Source organism: Lampris incognitus, chromosome 9 (genome assembly GCF_029633865.1).
Source record: "Lampris incognitus isolate fLamInc1 chromosome 9, fLamInc1.hap2, whole genome shotgun sequence".
Taxonomy (NCBI): Eukaryota; Metazoa; Chordata; class Actinopteri; order Lampriformes; family Lampridae; genus Lampris; species Lampris incognitus.
Genome location: NC_079219.1, coordinates 25,334,633 through 25,346,944, shown reverse-complemented (window position 1 = coordinate 25,346,944; position 12,312 = coordinate 25,334,633). Strand labels below are relative to the sequence as shown.

General features: G+C 40.0%; 1 protein-coding gene across 1 annotated transcript; it reads right to left on the bottom strand.

Moving 5' to 3' along the window:
• Positions 1–5,636: 5,636 nt before the first annotated feature.
• LOC130118279 (zinc finger protein 706-like) lies at positions 5,637–11,980 on the bottom strand. The gene is made up of 3 exons (XM_056286687.1): positions 11,871–11,980; positions 9,477–9,625; positions 5,637–7,293 (listed from the first exon to the last, which is right to left on the bottom strand). Exons 2-3 carry the CDS (start codon positions 9,609–9,611, stop codon positions 7,198–7,200), a joined length of 231 nt encoding a protein of 76 aa, XP_056142662.1. The 5' UTR covers positions 9,612–9,625; positions 11,871–11,980; the 3' UTR covers positions 5,637–7,197.
• Between the last annotated feature and the right edge of the window lie 332 nt (positions 11,981–12,312).

Sequence of the window (12,312 nt, the reverse complement as noted above, 5' to 3'; positions counted from 1 at the left end):
AGAATGAAGAGCCTGCTTGACAGGTGACTATTGTCTTCACCAACATGACTGACAGCTTAGCTACTTTGGTGTTGTGACTCCACAATTTATATAGAAATGTTACTGTGTCCAGACTGATGCATGTTGCCAGGACTCGGGCAAGCCAAAGCCTTCGTTGCCAACACCTTGAGTCTCCATGCAGCAGATGTGTTGTCCAAGGCCGTATGTTCTCTTTTTAAGACCTTACAGAGAAAATGCACCTGTCCACAATGTTATAATCATTGGTGAGAAACATTACCACATCATGAAGAGGATTACCAGAACACACATCTCTCTTCAGCAATATAACGCTTTCAACTTCTATATCTAATAGTGTAACACTGACCAAGAGGGTCATTCCAGCAATTAAATGAGAAAACTGCAAGGTGTCGTGGTGGCCAAGTCAAACTGGCCCTGTAACAAATGGTGTTAACCTATTTGATAGAGATGCAGAGGGCATCGCAAACTAAGGAGAATACAGGACACAGAGCTTGCTTGCCTAATAGAAAGTGCTATTTCTGCAGTCTGGCTGGTTTCAACAGGGAAAGAGTGAAGCTATTTTTGCCTCGTCACATGTTTTCCCATAGGGCCAAGATTTCAAGCCAGTAACCTATTTAAGGGGAAATCAGATATTATTGCTGCAGAAATGCACAGACATCGATAAACACTAGAGTGAATGTGATGCAATGAGTAAAAGAAGAAACAAATTCAATTTAAGTTGTCAAAGTGAGTTAAAGAGAGGCAGTAGCAATAGGGTTTACGGTATGAGCATACTGTATGGTTTTAAAGTGAAAGTCTGCAAGTTGAGTAAGGGACTGGTTATAGATGCGTGACTGGTTAGGTGGGTTGCTCTCTCTGACTACTATCAACCACACCCAGAAAGGCATGAACACACATGCACGCATGAACACGCAATAACATAAACCTGCTTACTCCCACATACACATACAGAGCACAAGCACATGCATGTGTATACACACAAGCTCATCCTAAAACGTTTCCCAGACAGATGCTTGGCCTTGCAACAGCTACTTTACTTTCAATTACATAAGACTGTGTAATTACACAAAAGTGGATGGCATTTTATAATTTTAATGTCTTTGAGTTACACAATACAGTGGAAGTGCTACTAAGCTCCTGTGTTGTGTAACAATACATGGAAATAGCAAATTCCCTTGTACACGCTTCAGTTGTAACTTTTACATGTTTACTTGTTCTTGACTAAATCAGCTTTACACCAGCAAGTTCTTAGTCAAGTGACCAAAAAGTCCATGCGATCAAACAAATTCAGGAAAATTCTCCAACATTTTTGGATTTTTCTAACAGACATGTATGTATCTATCTATCTATCAATTATCACCATTCTTTAGTTAGTTTACCTGTATAATGATGTTATATTGTCTGGGACAGTCTCCAGTAGAATATACTTGAACATTTTCATTGCTTACCAAAAAAAGTTAAAAAATTAAAAAGTTACATCAATACATCCATTCCAACCATTAACCAAACTGCTTATCCTGCTCTCAGGGTTGCAGGGTTGCTGGAGCCTATCCCAGCAGTCGTTGGGCGGCAGGCGGGGAGATACCCCGGACAGGCCGCCAGGTCATCACAGGGCATTACATCACTACATCTTCAACCCAGATACCAGTCTTCACCTTTCTTATAGAAAATCAGCCGTTCTTAATCTTCACATAGTCAGCCACCTTTAGGGAGCAAAGTTTGTTAAATTGTGTCCAACAGTTTAAAATTTAACTATATTTTTTCAAACATCTCAATATAAGTTTTGAGTTTTATATATATATATATAAAACAGACATGCAAAATACTATTGAACATCATTTTGTTGCTCAAATTAAAAAAAAAATACTTTGCTGTGGCAGCCTTGCAAGAGTGTTAAGATGACACTGTTGTTTTTTTTATTATCATTGTTCTTTTTGTTTTTGTGTTTCCAATGATTACTCGTGCATGTCTTTGCGGGTGTCTCTATATGCATGTGTGGGAGTTAGCGTGACCATCATGTATGTCTGTGTCTGTATTAGGTGCTTCTGTGATGTTTGACTGAGCCTCGGTGGGGTATTGTATTAGAATGTCTCTTTTTATATCTTGTTTTATATCTTGACTTGTACATCTCCCGGAGGGTGTCCTTTGTGTTCCCTGCAGGACAAAGGCCATTGATGAATTGCAAGAACCCTGTGCATATTATTATTCTGATTGTCTTTCAGACATGTAGATAAATTGAGCAAAATCACCTGAAAAAATTGCATCTTTCAATAGTGTTGATCAGACACTATTATATTGTATGTACAATGAATATTGTGATGGTGCTGTTATAAGTTGGTTGCTTTTAACTCACATAACATAGAAAAAAATAAAATGAATGGAAAAAAAGTCAAAGACCCTTTAGTTGACTGATCAAGAAGACAGTGTTTCGTGTTATTGATAAGCACCTTGTCTGTGTCTAAAATGAGATATTGAACCTATTCAGCCCTGAAGTCAAGGGTGTGAACATGAGTGTGTGCAGGGAGGGGTCAGATAGTGCGTGTCATTCTGTTTGTTACTGTACTTGGAGAACCAGGTGGTTCAGGTTTACCACACCTAGCTAATGCAAATTGCGTCAGAAAAGTAATCACAGTATACAAACTGACTTGAAAGTCAGCTTTGTAATTAAAACTATTGAAACAATTTTAATTATAGGCACTAATTGATGGTCTTGTGCTGCAAATATTACCCATGTGGTTTTTTACCACTGAAAAATGAGGCCAAGAATTATTAAGTTTTTTTTTTTGTTTGTCATTTTCCATAGGCAGTAATCTTGGGGTGGTTAAAAATTTGAAAACAAGAATTTTTGAAATGCAACCTTATTTGTGACATGGGTTAAAAAGTGCAACTTTCACAGAACTTTACTAACCAAACATTTCCCCTCTTTAAATGTAAAAGAATGTTCTGTATGTAGTGTGTGCCCATTTCTTTCTGTGAGAATAGAGACCAGTCTCAATTACAAACTTCTCTGCTGCTAAAACCAGATGGATAAGATCTCCAACCATGACAGCTCTCGGGCTAATAAAAAAGCAGAGAACACGGGAAAATGAAGGGGCAGATGTGGTACTTAGTGCTTTCTGGTAAACAGCATTCTGTCAGAGGTTTAATACTCACTCAGCATTATCCACCTTAACTTTGGGTAAATTCTCTCCAGCATCAAAGACCTTTTAAAGTGATCTTTTAAAGAGTGATTTGCGACATAAGGGTACCAGCAAGAGTTAAAGGGAAGGTTTACAAGATGGTAGTGAGACCAGCTATGTTATATGGTTTGGCAACAGCGGCACTGATGAAAAGACAGGAGGCAAAGCTGGAAGTGGCAGAGTTGAAGATGATGAGATTTTCATTGGGAGTGACAAAGAAGGACAGGACTAAGAACGAGTATATTAGAGGGACAGCTCAGGTTGGATGGTTTGGAGACAAAGCAAGAGGCAAGACTGAGATGGCTTGGACATGTGTGGAGGAGAGATGCAGGGTATATTGAGAGAAGGCTGCTGAAGATGGAGCTGCTAGGGGAGAGGAAAAGAGGAAGGCCAAAGAGGAGGTTTATGGATGTGGTGAGGGAAGACATGCAGGTGGCTGGTGTGAGAGAGGAAGACGCAGAAGACAGGAAGAGATGGAAACGGATGATCTGCTGTGGCGACCCCTAACGAGAGTTGCCAAAAGATCAAAGATCTTTTATAACACTCAAGATAAGAGGCCTTCAGTCGACAAAAGTTTCTGACTAATCCAAATCCCACATTATTACTGGGAGTTAATACTTCCTCATATGGAACTGATTTATTATTACCCTTGCAAAGCCCCCCCCCCCCATGTAAACAAAAACAAGCCATTTCCATTTTCAATAGAGAACATAAATGATTGTAGAATCACTTGAAGGTGAAGCGTGGGACCCTTACCCTGATGTAATTTGACAAAGAGCATAAGGTCAGCAGCAAGCGAGTCGAAACTAGACATTTGGTACCCATACCTAGAGCATGAGGGAGAGGAAGGGGTGGCTGAGCAAATGTGTAGTGTCTTCCAATTCATATTTCACACTTTAAGAATTTGAAATGGCGATAACTTAAGAGTTTTTTAAATGGTAGCTTTTCATTCTTTTCTCATTCCAATATATTGGAAGACAAGCCAGGTGTAGAATAACACAGATGGTTTGGAAATACACAGCAAGATGCCTGGGGTGGGCTTGGCACGTCTCTACTGCTATCTGCACCAGCACAGGCCAAGTCTGGCAAAGGCTTTACTGTAACACGGCCAGCATATTCACCCGGTGCCAGTACGATCAGGTCACTACAAAGACAAGAAAATGTGTCAACTCGTGCACGTGCACGCACACACATACACAAAATAGTATCAAGCATTTCCAACCTCCATCCATCCATCTCTTAGCAGCTAATCCTGCTCTCAGGTCGTGGGGCTGCTGGAGCCTATTCCAGCAGTCATTGGGCGGTAGGCGGGGAGACACCCTGGACAGGCCGCCAGGCCATCACACCCATTCATTCCTAGGGACAATTTAGTTTGGCCGATTCACCTGACTGTGGGAGGAAACTGGAGCCCCCAGAGGAAACACACGCAGACATCAAGAGAACATGCAAACTCCACACAGAGGACGACCCGGGATGACCCACCAAGGTTGGACTACTCCCAGGGCTCAAACCTAGGACCTTCTTGCTGTAAGGCGACCGCGCTAACCACTGCGCCATCGTGCTGCTCGCATTTCCAACATAAATTATCCACACTTGTTAATGAACACAGCTTAATAGTTAATATAAAATGCCTTTATCAACAGGTTAAACATTACATTGTGTGGACAAAGACATGATTATATAAAAGTATAAACATAGCTGGATGACAGTCCAGACTTAAAACACAGTGATATAACATTAGTGGTTAATAACAGTAGGTCCAAATGTGTTGAAAATAGACAATTTCTATAAATGAAAACTTCTCTATTGGCATGCCATTACATGAGGCTACTAACCAAATAACAACCCGAAACTAACAATGTAATGCCGGAAAGAGCTTTAACACATATGGAATTATAATCTTAATAGTTCTGCACCATCATGAAGGGATAAAATGAAAGAGCACGACTGTACTTAGTTTCTCACAAATGCAACAGGACGACTGTGAAATTTCTGACAAGTCAAACAGCTGAAAATACAGTAGTGAGAAAATTCATTAAGAGATATTATGATGGTCCATGATAATGCCATTCATGTTATTACAAAGCCAGAGCGTTTGCAAGGGAGACAGTAGAAACTCATCAATGCCATCATCAATAGGAACCAGTGCAATTTTCCATGTTCATCAGAATTCTCTTAATAGACAATTTCTGTCAGGATTAGTGGAAATATCATATGCAACAGTAACTTTCATATGAAAAATGCAGCCAGAGAGAGAAATTGTGTCAAATATCAGAATCAGAAATATGGATGCTCTACCCCACAGCACCCTCCATGGCCACCCTCACAGATATGACAAGTGGCACATAAAACATAAAACATCAAACATTAACTTCATACATTGCCATAAAATGTATTAGAGAAGACACAATGTACAGGTTAAAAGCTGAAATCTGAATTTTCACCATTAATAAATAATTATTCTATCCATCTGGACCATGGAGTCGGGTTACATAATACTAACCGGCATCTTATGGATGGAGAAACTCTCCATATATTGCTGTAGAAATTTTTGAGCGGGTAGGATGAAGACTGATGCAGCAGCAAACATGTTCCTACTCAGACAAGACAAAGGACTGAAAGATGATATGAAGATGCTTCTGTTGAGATCATCTGCCAATTCTACAATCAATATTACAGCAGAACAGTGTTCCCAACATAGTTTAAAATACATTAGACTGCCTGCGTTAGTGGCCCTGTGATGGCCTGGTGGCCTGTCCAGGGTGTCTCTACACCTGCCACCCAATGACTGCTGGGATAAGCTCCAGCATCCCTGCGACCCTATGAGCAGGATAAGTGGTTTGGATAATGGATGGGTGGATGTGTGTTATTTTGTGCCATTTTTATAAAGGTAGGAACAGAATACTGCTGAGCTGATGGCACATAAGTGACAACTTGTTTGTTTCTTACTACCAAAGAGGGACAGATCAGGGAACATCACAGATTTCAGCTTTAAATGCCAATGCAGATTCATCTTCCCCAATATATTTTTCATTTCACTACATAACTATAGACTTAGCCACTTTGAAAATATTTGGATGAAAAAAAAAAAGAGTCATTGCTAGTTTGAAATGCAAATTTACTCAAACAAACTCAAAAGTATTTTCAGATGAGTATTTTCCCAATCATTCAGTGAACTCCAACGTTCTTCGTACTTATGAATGAACTCTCATTTGGATCCAACCCTGGTGCATCATTAGTTTCTTTCATTCAATAGATCCATTGTGGCTTTCACAGTACACTGGATAACACTATTAAGAGGATTTTCCTAATACCATTACAACGCTGTTCGGTTCAGTCAGTGCTAATTCATAACTTCATCTGAATTCAAAGTGTGTCCTTAAACAGTGGGAGCCCTGAGATGGAGTAGTTGTAGGGGAACCCAGGGATAAGCTGATCTTTATGAGCAAAACATTTTGAAAGGATCAGGTAGAAATACCACATAGAACCAGGGATCAGCTCGCTCGTATTTAGCACAAAGCTGCCACAGGTTTTTTTAAAGATTGCTTTTTGGCTATTTTCCCCTTTGTTAGACAGTGATAGCGAAGAGGCAGACAGGAAATGGTGAGGGAGAGAGGGGTAAGACATGCAACAACGGCCGCCGGCTGGAATCGAACTGGCGACAGTTGCGACCATGTGGTATGCGCTGTAACCATTTGGCTATGGAGGCGCCCGAAGCTGCCACAGGTTTGCCTGCAATGTTCACACTTTCATTATTAACCACCATTCTAAGTCTGGCAAGTGAAGACAAATTCACAATAACCAGGACTGAAAAACAAAAACCTTGGGCAAGAGGGCAAATAGTTTCAATCCCCGCATTGAACTGTCGTACATCAGTTGCTATGTTAGGCAGCGTGCCAATCATTTAAATGTCACTGAGGATATTTTTATCTGAAACATGGCAAAATGTAGTTGCCTCATCCAGAATCTGCTTCAACCTTCTTACTGATGGACCAGTCTCTCATGCCTCCACACCAACCAATTCTGGAGGCATTGGGGATTTTGGATGCTTGCTCTCAAAGTGCTGCTTGAAGGTCTTCGGATCAGGCATCTGTGTCTGAGAAAATGAAGGAAAGAACAAAGACAATGGATATTAAAAAATGTCAACTTTTCCAAAACACCAATAAAAGAATACTCATTTTACTTTTTTTTTTTAAATTCAAGTCCCCACAGTAGGAGTGTTTTGCCATTGACCACTGTGAATTGTTTAAAATTAAGCCCCTACATTTAACATTCACATTACAGCAGGGATCTAAATTCTGGGCATTTCATCACCAACTCATTTTACTGATTCTTTAAACTTTTTCTTACAGCTACAAACCTGAAGATCCTCATGGCTATATTGGTAAAGCATTTGCGTTTTGACTACTTTCTAATCCAGATATTAATTTTTTATGAAAGAGCCACCAATGCTGTAGTGTCTCCCCAATGCCGGACAAAACTAACATGGTTGAACCTGAGTTTTGGCTAGTTATATCTGTACTAAGTAAAAGTCTTCAAGGTCTTGGTTTGCCAAAACAACTTAAGGCTCTTTCTTTCAAGCATGTTGGTACCTCTACAGTTGACAGCTAGGGTGAAGACATAAAGCCCTATGTGTAGAATTGTATTTCCCAAAAAAGTCCTACCAGACAGTAATTTTCATTTTTTTTGATTCCCCCTCCTTTTTCTCCCCAACTGTACATGGCCAATTACCCTATTTTCTGAGCCATCCCGGTCACTGCTCCATCTCCTCTGCTGAGCCGGGGAGGGCTGCAGACTACCACATGCCTCCTCCGATACATGTGGAGTCACCAGCTGCTTCTTTTCACCTGACAGTGAGGAGTTTCGTCAGGGAGACAGCGCGTGGGAGGATCACGCTATTCCCCCCAGTTCCCCCTCCCCCCTTAACAGGCGCCGCGGCTGACTGGTCAGGGCAGAGGGGGCGTTAGTACAGTGACCAGGACACACATCCAAATCCGGCTTCCCACCTGCAGACACGGCCAATTGTGTCTGTAGGGACGCCTGACCAAGGGATTTTAACTAGCGATCCCCGTGTTGGCAGGCAACAGAATACACTGCTACGCTACCAGACGCCCCTCAGACAGTAATTCTGAAGTGAACAACAAATGCGTTCATGATTTGGCTATTTGTGGATTAGCCACTGTTTTAAATATACCAGCGATAGAAAGTAACTAAAAGGCTTTTTATTTGTGAGTAAATCTTAAGGATTGTAGCTTTAAGTTACATGTCTTCAACTGGAAAACCAGGCAAAGTCTCTTGAATTTTAATTCATAATTAATGAAATATTTTACATCATAATAAAAGCGCTTTTCTGATTAAGCCTAGTTTATTTCATAATGACAAAGCTCTTCAAACTCCCCTTTTTACAAATGCACATTTGCACAGTCCCCTAAATTCAGAAGTCATGTACTCTACCCTTGCTTTCAAATGTTCTTTGCTTATAAAATGCTCTTTTCCAAGTTATCGCTACATATTTTCCATTTAAAAATTCCAGACTTTTCCAAACATCTCTGTACATTTTCTGTCTATGTTTAACATGTCAGACTACATGAAATGATAGTCAAGTATTGAAAATAAGTTATTCAAAAATCCATCAGATACACGCTATGTTGCATTACGGAATATGTTATTATGAAGCCATATGTTAGCTAACTTTTGGACCACACTAGGGGGGGGGGGGGTCACTGGTCAAAAGATTTTCCTTATGGAAGTATGTTAAATGTATTATTGCAATTTTTGCGTAATACTTCAGAAACAGAAGCAATATCCCAGAAACATGAATATTTTTCCAGACTCTGTATTGCTTTTTGGAATTATGTGAATAAAATTCCTTACTTTTCCATATTTTCCATACCCGTGCAGGTACCCTGTGTATTTGCTTACTCAACGCAAATGGAAATTCTTTACATTGGATTCTTTACATATATACATTTACATTTATATTTCGAACAACTATCAGTATTTTTTTTTAATCTTTTGCCTTCCAGACATTACTATAGATTAGATTGTGTTTTTAAATGCGTTCTGCTCCAAGTTAAAAAAAGTGGGATATCTCTGAACATAATAGACACTTACGATATTATGTTCCTGGTTAAATGTGAAAAAAATCTTAAAACTTGAGAATTTTGCATATATATATAGATATATATATCTATATATATATAGATATATATATATATAGATAGATAGATATACAGATAATCAAATCATTTCAAGCACTACCTTTAACATATCACTTACCCGACAGACAGAGCAGGTGTACACCAAGGCGGCTTTAGCTGCAGCCTTCTGGTCATGACCTTTGCTCTTCTTTATCTCTGCTTGCTTCTTGGCATTTTTCTGCTGGGATTGGAACTTCTGGTGCCCTCGGGCCATATCTACCACAGAACCTTGAAAAATGATGCAGAAATGAAATCAGCATATAATAAAGCAGGACAAAGGGATGAACGTTTCTTGGCTTCTCAAATCAACTGGAGAATTGTATGCAACAACACCAAACTACAAAATGTCTAATTACATTTTTCTATTTTCCTTTATATGACACCGAGTAGATATTTGGGTTGTTATATATATCTAGTATTACTACTACTTTTGGCTGCTCCCGTTAGGGGTCGCCATAGCAGATCATCCATTCCCATCTCTTCCTGTCTTCTGCATCTTCCTCTGTCACACCAGCCACCTGCATGTCTTCCCTCACCACATCCATAAACCTCCTCTTTGGCCTTCCTCTTTTCCTCTTCCCAAGCAGCTCCATATTCAGCATCCTTCTCCCAATATACTCCGCATCTCTCCTTCACACATGTCCAAGCCATCTCAATCTTGCCTCTCTTGCTTTGTCTCCAAACCGTCCAACTTGTGCAGTCCCTCTAATATAATCGTTCTTAATCCAGTCCTTCTTTGTCACTCCCAATGAAAATCTTAGCATTTTCAACTCTGCCACCACCAGTTCCGCATCCTGTCTTTTTGTCAGTGCCACTGTCCCCAAACCATATAACATAGCTGGTCTCACAACCATCTTGTAAACCTTCCCTTTAACTCGTGCTGGTACCCTTCTGTCGTAAATCACTTCTGACACTCTTCTCCATCCACTCCACCCTGCCTGCACTCTCTTCTTCACCTCTCTTCTGCACTCCCCGTTGTTATATATATATATATATATTTTTGTTATAGCCACCTTGGCAGCTGATGAGTACATGACGCACGAAACAGGCTTGTTCTGCTATGTATTAAAAGTTTTTTTCCCACATCTATCTTAATTTTTTTATTATATATATTTTCTTTTCTTTTCCTTTTTGTAATGTATAGTAGCTGAGTTAACTTAAGAATAACTGAGAAGGGGAGGAAAAAAAACAAGTATACTTCCTCCTACTCCTTTTCGAACAAGTAACAAATAATCTGATATAGATGGAGATTTGTTTGATGTGTGGATTTGTTGATCACTTCAGATTATTGGCAATGGATTATCTGTATGGTATATCCTGCTTGTTTACATGTTCAAAATGAATCATCATCATTCATTCATTCATTCAACTGGCAGATCCTTTCTGTCCAGTTGTGAGAAGGTGGGAAGCAAAGAAACTACTCTGTTTCTACTGGAAACCAAAGTGTCACTTATTCATTAGTAATCGCACTGCCTGGCATGTTGGCCAGGTAAGCTTGTGGCCACGGTTGATGATGTGTTTATGTAAAGATGTATCTGATGAAACAAACTGAATTCATCACAATTATGAGACAATGGTAGCAAGTGAACATCATTTTACAAAAATAAGTTAATTGCTGGTTTTTAGGTCACAGGGAAAAAAGGCAATTAACAGAGAAATTTCCCCTAAGAAAATCACACTACTACAGCCATCAAAAGTCGTGAGACACATAAGCTAGAACTGGGTCAGTAGAAATGATTGAGGACATCTAGACGTGAACTTTAATTTGAACGAATTGTAAGAATAAGTGATGTTACCACACTGTTTGCAAGTGTCATTCAGTTACAAACTGACTAAAATGTGTGTAGGGCGCAAGTTCTAGACGTGAACTTTGTTTAATTTGAATGGATTGTAAGAATAAGTGACGCTACCACACTATTGCCAAGTGTCATTCACTTACGAACTGACTAAAATGTGTGTAGGGCGCAAGTTGAATCAAAGACCTCTGACTGTCAACTGCTGGTCTGGGAATAATAAGATACCGGTCTCCGTAAAGCAATCTCTCCCCTCAAAAAAAAATAAATAACATGAAAGTAAATAGAAACCAATTTAATTTACAATCGCTAGCTAACTCAATATTAGCTCATTGACTCGAAAAGACGTAGAGGTTTATTGTGAAGCTATAAATCCATGTAGATTATTTGGTCAAATTAAATGTTGTATTATTATATCCTTTAGCTTAAGTTAAAGATTTATCAACATTTGATTTTCTCTTGACTGAAAGCCGAACACGGAATCGGTGACAATAGTAGCTCGATGTAACAGACGGCTAGCGCTGGCTCCTATTAACAAGTTAGCGCAACATAGCTAACACAGGCTAGTAGTAGTATTGGGCAGATTGTGGAGGTCATAATTCACATTAAACTCCATAGGTACATTTTACATTATCATTGACAACTTGGATATCTATGAGAACCACATAAAAGTGTCTTACCTTGCAGAAACAGATTTTTGTTATGATAGGCAGCGTTAATTCAACTTTGAAATAAAATCCGACAACACAATGCAACCCTTTCGCGGCTTGTCCCAAACGCTCTTGTACGCATGCTCGCCGCGATTTGGGTGGCGGTAGTGAGTGGTGGCGCTTCTTCTCCCTCTCCAGTGTTTATTGGCGGTTGGCAAAACAGCTTAGAGATGTATTACCGCGATTTGGGTGCTGCCGTGTGAGGACAAAAAGGAGGCAGGGCGATGTTTTCTGGCGCTCACACACGACCAGCGGTAAAACCGCTCTGCCCTGGCTGTCCCATTGCCCTCATGAGGAGAGCGGTGGCGCCCAGCTAGACGAAAGCGCTATCCATGGCGTGTCGCGCCGCTCGAAATTGCCACCGAGCGCTGCGCTCTAAATTCAAACGATTTCAACTTTGACGTCGTTTGCC

What these genes read in the sequence shown, in the direction of transcription:
- LOC130118279 (XM_056286687.1), bottom strand. Translation starts at nt 9,611, where the DNA reads ATGGCCCGAGGGCACCAGAAGTTCCAATCCCAGCAGAAAAATGCCAAG. An exon ending in ACACCTGCTCTGTCTGTCGG is followed by an intron (nt 7,294 to 9,476) that starts GTAAGTGATATG and finishes TCATTTTCTCAG; the next exon opens with ACACAGATGCCTGATCCGAA.